Below are 12,716 nucleotides of genomic sequence, written 5' to 3' on the forward strand. Positions count from 1 at the left end.
ATCTTGGGTTCAGTCTTTGAGTTCTAGAACAACAGAATCTCAGTTAAAATATTATTTGTTCATGGTTCTTTTTTGGAAAATATTTTCTTTTTTTTTTTTGACGTTTGAATAGCACTATATTTAAACTACTAAATTATAAATAGAGGTGGAGAGACCGCGACAGATAAAACATCCTGGTAGATATTAGGTTTTCTACCAAAACTGCATTTTCTGTTTCTATCAAAATATTGTCTCTGATTTACTTTTTTCATGGATATCATGTCAAAATCATTATTATTATTATTTTTATTAGTGAGACACCATGAGGTACAGTTGTAGATTTACAATTTTTTGTGCTTGGGTTTCGATTATACAATGATCAGATACCCATCCCTTGGAAAATATTTTCATTTTGAGTTCCAGTGTTTTTCTTACTCTAAACATAGATCTAACTAAGGTGGTAAAATTTGGAAGAATCTTAATTATTCTCCCATCTAGTTGATGTCATAATCTGCAAATTCCTTGGTGGTATCTATTATACTTTATGTGTGTATAATAATTGTATCACATATTTGGAACTTTGTAAGCATTCCAAATTTTTTGTTGAAAAAGTTCTAGAAAATGGGGAAAAGCAAATGGTAATGAAAGGACTAAGGAAACAGCAGTGTAGATTCAGTAGTGGCCTCGGTGGTACTAAAACAGAGTCTTTATTTAAATCACCTTCAAAGGTGGATGGGTTTTCTAACTATTGCATAAGCAGTTAATGAGTTTTGTAGGAAATTACACAGAAAATACTTTTATAAGATCAGGCAGGTGATAAGGTTATTTTGACCAGGCTATAGTCCTTTGGGCAGCTTTATGTAAGTTCATGCTTACATCTTAACAAAGTTAGATATTATTAAAAATTTAAAGTAGGAATAGCAAGATAGAAGTTGGACAGTGTTAAAGAAATAATGTTGTCTTGAGCACAAGAACTGTGTTTACATTTTTCATGTTTATTTTTGTTTGTATATACTTTAGTAATTGTAGTCATAATGCATGTATTCTTTTTTTTAAAAAAACTAACATTCTGCACATATATGGAATTATGAAACCTGAAGTTGTATAACATAGTTGTAGGCCAAGGGTGAGTAAGACCTAATTTTCTTAGACCAGCGAGTACACAAATACCATTTTATTATTCTTTTTTAGCAGTGTACATTTGGGAATCTAGTTTATGACTAAACCGGATCATGTATCATGATTGAAATTAGAAAAAAGTAATTACTTCATGTAGTTTAGAAGACTTTCTGTTGTCTCAGGTTCTTTTGTAGAGAATAAAAATAATATTAATTGCTGCATTATCAAGTGGCTATCAGTAGAACTTGACATTCTTTTCTAGATTGAAGATAATCTAAACTGGGTATTGGAAAATAGGATTGTGTTTGAATTATGCCTTTGAACCATCTCCAACTCTTTTTTACCCCCCTATGACCTTGGGGTAGAACATCTAATCATAAATGGAAACTTGGAGTAAAAATAGTTGATATTAATTTGATTATGAGGAATAGTTTATGCTCTGCAAGGTTACTGTGAGAATAAAGAAGGCATCTAAAACTGATGTTGTAGGGCTGAGTGACTGTACAGCGGGTAGGGCATTTATCTTGCATGTGGCTGACCTGGGTTAGATCCTCACACTCTATATGGTTTCCTGAGTCCCACCAAGAGTGGTCTCTGAATTCAGAGCCAGCATAAGCCCTGAGCAGAGCCAGGTGTGGCCCCCAAACCAACCAAACAAATAAAAACCCTACGAAGTAGAACAACTCTTTAATATAGGGCAAATAGTCAAAATGCCTCCATTCATAGGAGATAGGTATTGATTGAGAATTCAGGGACCTGGAAACGGATGACTTAGCCAGCACCTGTTGGCTTCCAACTTTGCTTTGATTTACATAGACTCAAGTGTACTGAGTTAGTAAGTGTTGCAGAATGGGGAGATTCTGTCCAGGAGTAAGTGAATTGAATCACCGGAGTTCTTTATTACAGAACCTGATCTTGTGTTGACTTAGTTCTCAGTCTACTTTATTCTCAGTCTACATGTTCCAAATGAATAAAATACAGGTGGTGGGGGGAGAGAGAGAGAGAGAGAGAGAGAGAGAGAGAGACAGACAGACAGACAGACAGACAGACAGACAGACATTGAGAGATTGAGAAGGGGTAATAATTAGACTTTTTATTTGTACTGGATACTGACAGAAAATCTGAAAACCAAGCTCTTTGGAACTTGTCCAGTTTGAGAATGTCTTGTTATATTCATTAAAGGATAACTAAAAAACTAGGGGTTGCTTACAAAATTACTGCTTTTATTTTTTGGTGAGTAGCAGTTAAATGAACGGTTTTTCAGGAAGTAGTGGGGGAAAAATAGCCACATACTTTTTAACTGTTCACCATTCCTAAGTCGAGTCATCATCTTGTTAATTTCATCAACATGTTCATTTCTTTCAGCTCCATGTTCATGCATGTCTTTTAACCCGGAAACAAGAAGACTGTCCATAGGTCTAGACAATGGTACAATCTCAGTAAGTACACATAAATAACATTTCCAGTTGAAATACTTAACCTTCCTGTGGTGTGTTGGAAATATGCATTGTGATGGGAATTATTTATTACTATTTTTCAAATGAAAAAATCCTTTTTTTTTCCCCCTCAGTAAAAGTGGAGACTGCAGTGTGGCAAATTATGGGAAGGTGTAGAGAAGAGCAGTTATCACTTTGGAAAGTTTTAGCTTGTTGATGTACCCTGTGGCTAAAATAGATGCAGTATGAACCCAGTGAGTGAACTTGATGGGCCTGTGTGTTAGAACAAGGTGTGATCCCAGCAGCTTTGATCAGATGGCTGACGTGGTGTCAGATGCCACCCTCCACAAGTGACAGAACATGAGGAAAATGTCTTCTCAGAATTGCTTGTCTGACCATGTCTTCAATACTGAATGTTCTCTCTTTTCCTCTTCTGCGCTTTATTGTCTTCTGTAGATGAACAGAATTCTGTAAATGTGTGTGAATTTGTATCTGAATTCAGATGCACACGTGGTAGACTCTGGGATGATAAATCTTGAGGTAAACGGAGTAATTAATTGTAGCACTGTAGCACTTTCCTCCCGTTGTTCATCGATTTGCTCGAGTGGGCACCAGTAATGTCTCCATTGTGAGACTTGTTACTATTTTTGGCTTGTCGAATATGCCATGGGAAGCTTGCCAGGCTCTGCCATGTGTGCAGGATACTACTCTTGGCAGCTTGCTGGGCTCTCCGAGAGGGATGGAGGAATCAAACCTGGGTCGGCCGCGTGCAAGGCAAATGCCCTACCCTCTGTGCTATCACTCCAGCCTAATTACTCTCTCATGGAGTAATTAGAGATTGAAATAATATCTAGATTTTATCTACGTAATCTTTTCACCTATATAGTTTTAATGAATATCTTAACTAGTAACAATACTGATTTGGTAAATTTTTCATTTCAGTCAATACTTCAGTATTTCCTTTAGTCCTCAGGCATAGTTTCTCCGTATTAGGGGACCTATACTTAGGCAGGATTTACTCTTCCCTATAGGCTGAAGAGCTGAGGGTCTCAGTAGTAGGCCCAGGCTAAGCCTTTCTTGCCTTTACCTCCATACCCAACTCAGGCATTTCCTGTTTAAAGCCTGCTTCCAGGACTTGCCTGGACTTTCCACTGATAGTTCTGAGAAGGCTAAAATAGCAAATGCTCTATGCGTACCAGGTTCACGTGAGCAAAGGGGCCCTCAGAATGTGGATTGAACTGGGGCATGGGAAGAGAAAATGAGGCTGGCCCACCCATGCCATCACACTATGATGCAGAACTTCCAAGAGTAAAATTCTAAATTTATACCGCTATTTCCCGGTGTTTTAATTGTTGAACTTGATTCATTACTTTTAAATATTTAGAGATTTGTAATGTGGGTTTTCATTTGTGGTCTTGATTTCACCTCTACAGATAATAGGGGTGGGGACCTGACATTTTTCATTTGACCTTCAGTAAAAGCTTTGGTGACCTTTAGGGGAAATATGACAGTATTGTTAAATGCAAATGAGTCTATTGATAAATGTTTATGTGATTTCTATAAAATGCAGTTCATTTGGTAAGTTTGAATTTTTCCTTAGGAGACAGAGGTTTTGTATTATAGATCTTTACTTCAGGATTGTCATTCTGAAAAGGGAGTGTTGTGGGGGATAGATTAACCTAATTTAATTTAATTTATTTGGTTTTTGGGCCACACACAGCAGTTCTCAGGGCTTACTCCTAACTCTGTGTTCAGGGTTCACTCCTGCTGGGCTCCAGGGACCATATGTGGTGCCTGGGATTGAACTGGGTCAGCTGCGTGCAACAAGCACCCAGCTCTTTTTTTATGTTGTTGTAAATCTTTTTTTTTTTAAATTTTTTATTTTTTAAAAAATCACCATCACAGACTTGCAAACTTTCGTGCTTACGTTTCAGTCATACAATGATCAAGTACCCATCCCTCCACCGGTGCCTTTTCTTCACCACCAATGCTCCCAGTATCCCTCCCATCATCCCCTCCAGTCCCCTGCTTCCCCCCGACTCTGTGGTGTGCAGATTCCCTTTTGCTCTCTCTCTCCTTTAGGGAAGCACCCAATTCTTACTCCAGCTGTGGAAAAATTAATTTTATAAGCTAAAGAGAGATAATTAGATTTCTTACTGAGCTGAAGTGTTCCTTACAAATGTAATTTGAAGAGATGAACTGAAATCCAGCAGTTCATGGAAGAGTATATATCACACTTTATGTGAAAAGTTTTAAGTATGCGTGATAAATGGGTGATTCTGAGTACTTTTGAAATTTAATGTAGGTAGTTAGTACATTCCCCTGACCCTGAAAGAGCCTCCAGTATGGAGCATGGCAGTGTTGGGAAAGACTGCTAAAATCTCAGGGCTGGGACGAATGAGACGTTATTGGCGTCTGCTCGAGTAAATCGATGAACAACTGGATGACAGTGACAGTGGCAGTGACAGTTGGTACATTCTGATAAGTTAGGCTCTGGAGAAAGGTCAACAAAGGAAGTTATGGAGAGTTCTATCTTTGCTAGTTAAGAGGAAGAGCCATCTAATTCCTTTGGAAATGGAAATGCCAGGGAACTAGAGCATAAATCAAGACCCAGGCAGAGATGATTCTCTAGCTGTGTCAGTACAGGATGAAGATATCACACCTTTCCCTACCTCAGATTTCTCAAAAAGATTAAGGACACAGCTTATAGGACACAATAGCCTTAAAAGTCCATTTTATGTTGCTGATAAAAATGAAATTTTAACCACCCGATTCTCATCTGAAGAATTACAAAGATTTCTGAGTTAGGGAAAGACAGAACAATGTATCTAAAGTTTGGAATTTCTTTATTCCCTATGCCATAGCAGATTCTTTACAGAATATACTTATATATTTTTAGCCTTTTACTTTCTGGGCAGAAGAGATGCTATTTAGAGACTATACATTCTCTGTTCCCTTGACTATGCAAATAAAAGTTTAAAATATATATTGGCTAACCTACTGGTTGGACAAAGAAAGGTTGAAAACAGAAAGTGTATCTTTATTTCACTTTATTTTGCTGGATAAAAAAAATATTTCAGGTGTCATTAATCTTACATAATAAAGTAAAGATAGATAGGAGCCATTTTTTTCCCAAACGCTTGTCCACAAAAATAGAGGAGAAGTTGTACACTGAAGATGAGGCCACAAGAAGCAAGCAGCCAGTTTGGAGAGTTTAGCTCTGGGGAAGAATGGGGAACTCTCGAGCTGGAAGGGGAGAGCACAGCTCCTGGGGTGGAAGCTGGGGCTGACTTTTTCTTCTTCCCATTAAATAACAAAATAGGTCATTGTTTTGCCATGAGACTGAGTGTGTACTTTCTTTTTAAGATACGTTTTATTGAACAGTTTTTTACTTAGAGTCTACCAGATTTTATTATTAGACTTTAAGAAAATTATGATTTGGTAGCATGGTTGTAACAGTGTTAACACAGGGTTTTTTTGTTTTGTTTTGTTTTGTTTTGTTTTGGGGGGTTCCATCTGGTGGTGCTCAGGGATCACCTTGGTGGTGCTGGACCTGAAACCCTGTTTGGCCATGTGTAAGACAAACACTTTAGCTGTTCTGCTATGACTCCAGCCCCTTCCTCTTATGGTTTTGATTTAATTGCATTTCACCTCCACCAAAGTGCCCAGGGCCCCTATTTCTAGTTCACCCCCTCCACCCCCACCCCTGCTTGGTAATTTCAGTTTTGTAACCCAGGACACATGTCTGTCATTATTTGATACTGTCTATTCCCAGATTTGCTCTGTCTACCTCAGGTAAGTGAGCTCATCTGCTACTGTCTTTTACCCTCTAATATTTCTTTTAACACAATAGAAGGGTTTTTTGGGGTACCTATACTTTTTTACTCTTTCTCATGTCTCCCTCCTTCCATTTTTTTCTAAGTACATTTTTTTCGGGGGGGAGGGTGTTTATTTTTGGGCCACACCTGGCAGTATTCAGGGAATATTCCTGGCTCTGCATTCAGGAATTAATCCTGGTGGTGCTCAGGGGACCATATGAGATGCAGAGGATCAGACATGGTTGGGCTGCCTGCAAAGCAAGTGCCCTACCTGTATACTTTGCTCAAGCCCCGTCTTCTAATTGATTTCTTAAGATTTTATCCCAATGTTATGTTTTCTCTTTTTTGTTTTTGGACGGAAGTTTCCAGAGCCTGACCCAGTGAAATTAGCCCTATCCAGTACCCAGTAGGTTAGCTGCAATGCATTAATTTTGTTTCCTGAGATGTCAAGTCTATTTCCTCCTTTAAAGTATAGTTAAAGACTTGGTGGGAGTCTAGCTTTTTATTCATTTCCTCACCCAGTTGAATTTAGTGTAATTCTTGTACAGATAGGGATTAAATGTATAATTGGTTAAGTAATTAGTTGATTTGAGCTAGTCTATTTGTATAATTTTTTTGCCAAAACTGTTTTTTAAAGAATGGCAGTAGGTTATTTTATCTTGAGTTTTCAGTGATACTTTTTCCTTTAATAGTGAATGTAGTCATTGTGCCAACTAGTATTCATGCTGAGGGCTTTAAAATTGAGTCAGCCAACAGGTATTAAGTATTGATCACTTGATCACTTGACTTCCCATTAATCATCGATTTGCTCGAGTGGGCGCCAGTAATGTCTCCATTTGTCCCTGTCGCGTGCTAGTATAGCCCAATGGCGTTTGTTCGTTCTAGGAACACAAAGAGCCTCAAACCGATCATTCAGGATCTAAATATTAACGGTGTGTAAAAGAATATACTCAGTTTTAGAATATGGTTCCTGCTTACAAGTTGTTTATCATTCGTTTTGGGAAAAGTGAATAATCAACTTACGAAAAACAAAGCACAAGGTACAAATAATTACAGCAGAAGTTGGCAATGCACAGTGGGTATGAGAGTGGCAAGGCAACAAGGTCTGAGGGGGGAGAAGAGAGTGGCCTGTGACAGCTCCCTGGAGACTGGCTGTAAGCTGGAGTTTAGAGATGGGCCAGTTGGATTAGCTAAAAATAGGACATTAACGTATTTCAGGAAAAACGAATAGCGTAGGGGTAAATGGAGGAAGAAGGGGCCAGAAATGCTTAGAAAAGAATCAGTAAGCGGATTAATGAAGTGCAAAGTATCAAAGGTAGTTGGGGTTTGACTGTGATGGATAATTAGCATCATGTAAAGGAATTGGATCCCTAGCTGGGAATCTCTCCTCCCCAATAACCCTGTTAATGGGAAGACTTTCTAAGATATTTAAAGGGGATAATTGATTAATGAGGAAATGTCAACAGAGTAATGAGAGAATTTCCATTCAACTATTTTTTACCAACTCTAGTGAGTAATGACTAGGAATAATCATAGAGATGCATATATGTTTATCTTTTTTAGGAGAATATCCTTTTTTTAAAAAAATACTGTTAGCCAATTTTCTTCTCTTACAAAGATAAATATTTAGTCATTGAAGATATTTTGAAAAAGATATCAAAATGATATAACAAGAACAAACAAAAACTCTGTCCTTTGACAATTAGTGGGAAGTTTGATTGCTATGGGAAAAGATGCATTTACCTAATAGCATTCAGGATGGTGATTATTATAATATTAAGCAATAGTAACCATGTGTAGATTTGTGGTATATATGGATATTTTTGTTGTAGTGGGACTTGCGGTTTTAATCTTACATGTTGCTGTTAGTTCATATAGGTTATCTATGCACACATGCCTAGCTGTGCTTGGGACCATCTACAGTTCTTCTGGGGATCAAGCCAGGGCCAAGCACCTGCAGACAAGTGCCTTAATTCCTGTCTGTCTCCCTGACCTCAAGGGAGGGTGGTCAATATATCGCTGTCACTGTCACTGTTGTGCATCGATTTGCTAGAGTGGGCCCAGTAACGTCTCCATAGTGACACTTGTTACTGTGTTTGGCATATCAAATATGTTATGGGTAGCTTGCCAAGCTTTGCCATGTGGGTGAGATACTCGCGGTAGCTTGCCGGGCTCTCCGAGAGGGGCGGAGGAATCGAACCTGGATTGATTATATAGAAAATTTACAAATTCTTTTTTTTTAATTTAATTTTGTTGTATTTAGACATCATGATTAACAAAGGTTTTGATAATAGAGTTTCAGACATACAGTGTTCCCAACTCCAGTCCCACCACTGTTGACCATATCCCTCTATTAGTGACTCAGGGTTCCCTCCACACCCCCAGCCCATCTCCCTGACAGACAACTTAAATTATTGTGCTCCAAAAAGGACAAGTTCTTTAGGACATTTCCCTTGCTCTCCTTCTCTCTCTTGGTGTTGCAGCAACCAAGGCTACACACATGCTGGGTTGTTGTGCTTGTTGATATGCCTGTGCTCGTTGGGGTTTGCACATCAGCCAGGGGGCTCTCTGGGGGTCAGACTCCTTTAGATGTGGTGCTCGTGCACATTGGTTGTAATCTTGCCACAGGTCCTGTAGTTTAATTGTGATGCGTCACACAGTGGTGATGTGGCATGGGGAATCATGGACAGCACAGTGGCCACAGGGTGACTCTGGGGACTGAACTCTCAGCCTGGACTTAGAGAATGAGCAGGGCCTTCAGCCAGTGAGCAGTCTCCCACGTGCACCCCCACTCCTCAAAGAATTCTTGCCTTAGGTGTTCAACCCTGCCTTATTACCTCTTCTCCCAGTGGGTGGGTATCGCTCGCTTCATTGGAAGATGGTTCTGTCTCCTTCACTTGACCCTAGGCCGCTTGAGGACAGAGACTGAGTCGGCTTTAGTTTTTTGTCTTGTATCAGAATTTGTGGACCAGTATGGTGATTTTTAAGGTGAATAGAGGAAAGATGATCAGATCTTCAGGTTTCCAAGACCAAAGCTGGGCATTTAACTGGCAATTACTCTCAGCAGTTGAAACAATATGAATAAATCCGTATTTAAATGACTGGTTTGGGGAGAGAGAATTTGTCTAAACTTTCCTTCTGAAATGTATAATCCGATGTACTTAACACAAACATCTAAGAGACATACTTAACATATATGTGTTCCTGGCAATTTGTTGACCAAAAACATGCTATTAATGAGTCTTTCATTGCATTTTTTTAAACGAAGACTTGAAATTTTATGAACTCTTGGTATTACTAAAGGGATATGCATTTGCACTTAGCTATATCATCTAAATTAGCAGCTTTATGAGTACCACTCTTTTAAATTTCACATGGTGTTTCCTAGATGGTGTGATTTAAAATTGTTTTATACAATGGTATTCAGAAAGGTGTACGTTAAAAAGAAAGAAAAGAAAAGAAAGAAAGAAAAAGAAAGGTGTCTGTCCTGGCAGAGTCTCACAGATAGGGGTTCTTTGTATCCCAGATTACTGTAATCACTCAGGCAGAATTCTGACTGTGACAGGGAAGTGAAAAGTGACCCTTTCAGAAGGCTGCTGCTTCAAGGGCAAGGAATGTAGATTCTGTATAAGAGAATATTATTTTTTCAAGGAAAAGGAAAATTACCTCTTTGAAAATGTAATACTAAGCATCCACTAAAAGGAAATGTAGAAATTGTCAGAGCTGTTTCTATCACTGAAACCAGAATCTTCCATTCAAAGTGTTTTATTATATTTTGAAGGTCCAAGATATTGGAGAATTTGTAATAGTTCTCCTCCATTGCTCCAGAGAGCAAAATGCGTCACTGCCAATTACTGGAGATCAATATCTGTTTTATTTCGTCATTGGAGCCATAAGAAATTCTACAAACTTGGAGGCTTAGCACAGCAGAATTTGTTTTCTTGCAATTTGGGGGACTGTAAGTCCTACACCCAGGTGTCGGCAGACCATGTTCTTTTGGGGGACTTTTAGGGGAACTTTTAGGAGGGAATTCTTTGCCTTTGGTCTTATACCTAGAACTTGTTAGAAATCCCTGGCACTCCTAGGCTTGCATTGTGGCACTTCAAACCCTGCTTCTATCTTCATTTCATCTTCCCCTCTCTCTGTTCACACGGTCTCCTTAGAAGGCCTCCCGGCGATTTGACTCTAGGCCTGCCCTGTTAATCCACTGCAGTCTCATTTTAACCCTGAGGTTCCAGGTAAAAATGAATTTTGGGAAACACACTATTCAGTTCTTTACACTTGATAATATTCTATCTATAGTACGTTTTCCTGAAAGTTTCTAACATGATTAGGAAACAGTTTTGTGAACCAGTGTAATATGATGCCTTCAGAGAGAGGTACCCAAAAATATTAAAAGAATGATTCAAAATTCTCTTGAGGAAGATAAAAATGATTAGAATTGAAAAGGGACGAAAGAGCAGGAGAGATGGTTTAATGTATGGAGCGCATGCTTTGCTGGAAGCCCTGGTTCAATTCCTGGCACCAAGTATTGTCCCCTGAGCACTGTCAGGAATGACCCCTGAGGACTGAGTTAAGCTGGAAATAGCGCCCTGCCCCCTCCACTGGGTGTGATTCTCCCCCTGAAAGAAATCTTACATCCGCCCTAAATTGCGTGATACCTTGGATAGGTTGTCTACCTGTCAAGTGAAAGCTAAGAGTTCTTTGACTCCTGGACAGTTTTCTCATTACATTAGCCTGCTTTCTTTTCATCACTGGCATGACTCAGATGCAAGCATAATTACTTGATATACTGAAGGCTTATGTTATTCCATGTATCAAATTATTTTCTTATTTTTATTGTGTGTGTGTAGGGGGGGAGGGTCACACCCAGTGGTGCTCAGAGCTTACTCCTAGCTTTGTGTTCAGGGATCACTTCTGGGGGGCTCAGGGGACCATATGGAGTATTGGGGATCCAATCTATGCAAAGCAAGTCTCCTGCCCACTGTACTATCTCTGGCCCTAATCATTTTCTTAATGTACTAAAAAAGGTTGAAAAAAAAAGGTCAAAGAGTTTGAGGACATTTGAGCATTTAACGAACAGAGTGTTTTGAGTGAGTTGTTTATTACTGTGGGTTATAATAAGCCTACAGGGACTGAACCCAAGTGGTGAGGTCATGTCCTACAGTGATGACAAGTAAGCTATGAATAAAGCAAGTAAGCTGTACCCAAGTTGAGTTTCTGGTTCAACCACTGCTGCTGGGGAGAAACTATTTAGAAAAATTTCACTTTGGTCGACCCAGAAATAGCATATCTACACTTGTCAGGAAGCATGGTACATTCCAAATTTTGTATTTCACGAAGAATTGATTTTTTTTCCCTACTTTTCAGAATTGAAATTTCCCTACTTTTCAGAATTTCTAGTTGAATATCATACATGAATAATTGACTAATCACGAGGTCAACAGAGGAAGGGTTTGAAGAAAATTTCAAGAAATTTTGTGTTCAGAGGTGTGAAACTTGAAATAGTTTGGAATCTCTGGGACCAACCTTTATAAACTGTTCCATAACCTCATTATTATCTGTATTAGTTTTTTGACACTCATTCTACCTCAAAGACTTCAGAGTCAGTTCAAATCATGGCACCGGATTTTCTAGTTCCTTTTATTCTTTATTTTTGGGAGACTTTGGGCCACACCTATCAATGCTTGGGGGTTACAACCAGTTCTGTGATTGAAGGTTGTTGCCTGCTCAGGGGATCATGCCGTGCTGGGAAACATGCAAAGTAAGTAGCTTAACCCCTTTATAACTCTTGTCCTAGATCTCTGGCCAGAAGAGTTTTACATTAAAAACAGTCTCAAGGATTTTTCGGGCTGCTAATGTGTCAGTTGCTTTCTATGTATTCATATAGAATAATTCACAGAAGATGGTTCTATCCAAGAAAACCCCTGTAGGGGAGTTATTATGCCTTCAATATTTGTGTAAATTATAGACTTTAGACTCTCTCAAGGAAAACTCTTTTTCTTCCAGTAATGTCACTGATATATTTCATCTTTCAATATTGTACATATTTAATCTATCATCTTGTTATTTAAAAATGGGGATAAGCAGTAGTAAATACAAATACCAAGAAGGTTACTTGGCTCAGCATTATTTTGTGTTACCTTTGTGTTAATTTTGAACTTTTGAAGGTCTTCTTGATACCAGTTTTAGACTAACATATAGGCCCAGTATGTAAGGGCACACCCATATTGCCATATTTTAATGTGGGTGCCGAGGACAGCCAGTAGAGTGTAGCAGGTTAAAATCACATCTGTGCTGCCAGCAAGGACTCATCTGCCACAAAGGATGGCTTTAGAGAGACATTTTGTTTTATTTTCACACC

General features: G+C 38.8%; 1 protein-coding gene across 1 annotated transcript in view; it reads left to right on the plus strand.

Moving 5' to 3' along the window:
- WDFY2 (WD repeat and FYVE domain containing 2) overlaps window positions 1-12,716 on the plus strand; it is a 205,264-nt gene that overhangs the window by 91,279 nt on the left and 101,269 nt on the right. Inside the window, exon 3 of the mRNA XM_056126109.1 lies at window positions 2,464-2,537. Within this exon, the coding sequence (XP_055982084.1) occupies window positions 2,464-2,537 (74 nt within the window). The remainder of the gene's footprint in view (window positions 1-2,463; window positions 2,538-12,716) is intronic.

The sequence above is a fragment of the Sorex fumeus genome, unplaced genomic scaffold, assembly GCF_029834395.1.
Source record: "Sorex fumeus unplaced genomic scaffold, SorFum_2.1 ptg000061l, whole genome shotgun sequence".
Taxonomy (NCBI): Eukaryota; Metazoa; Chordata; class Mammalia; order Eulipotyphla; family Soricidae; genus Sorex; species Sorex fumeus.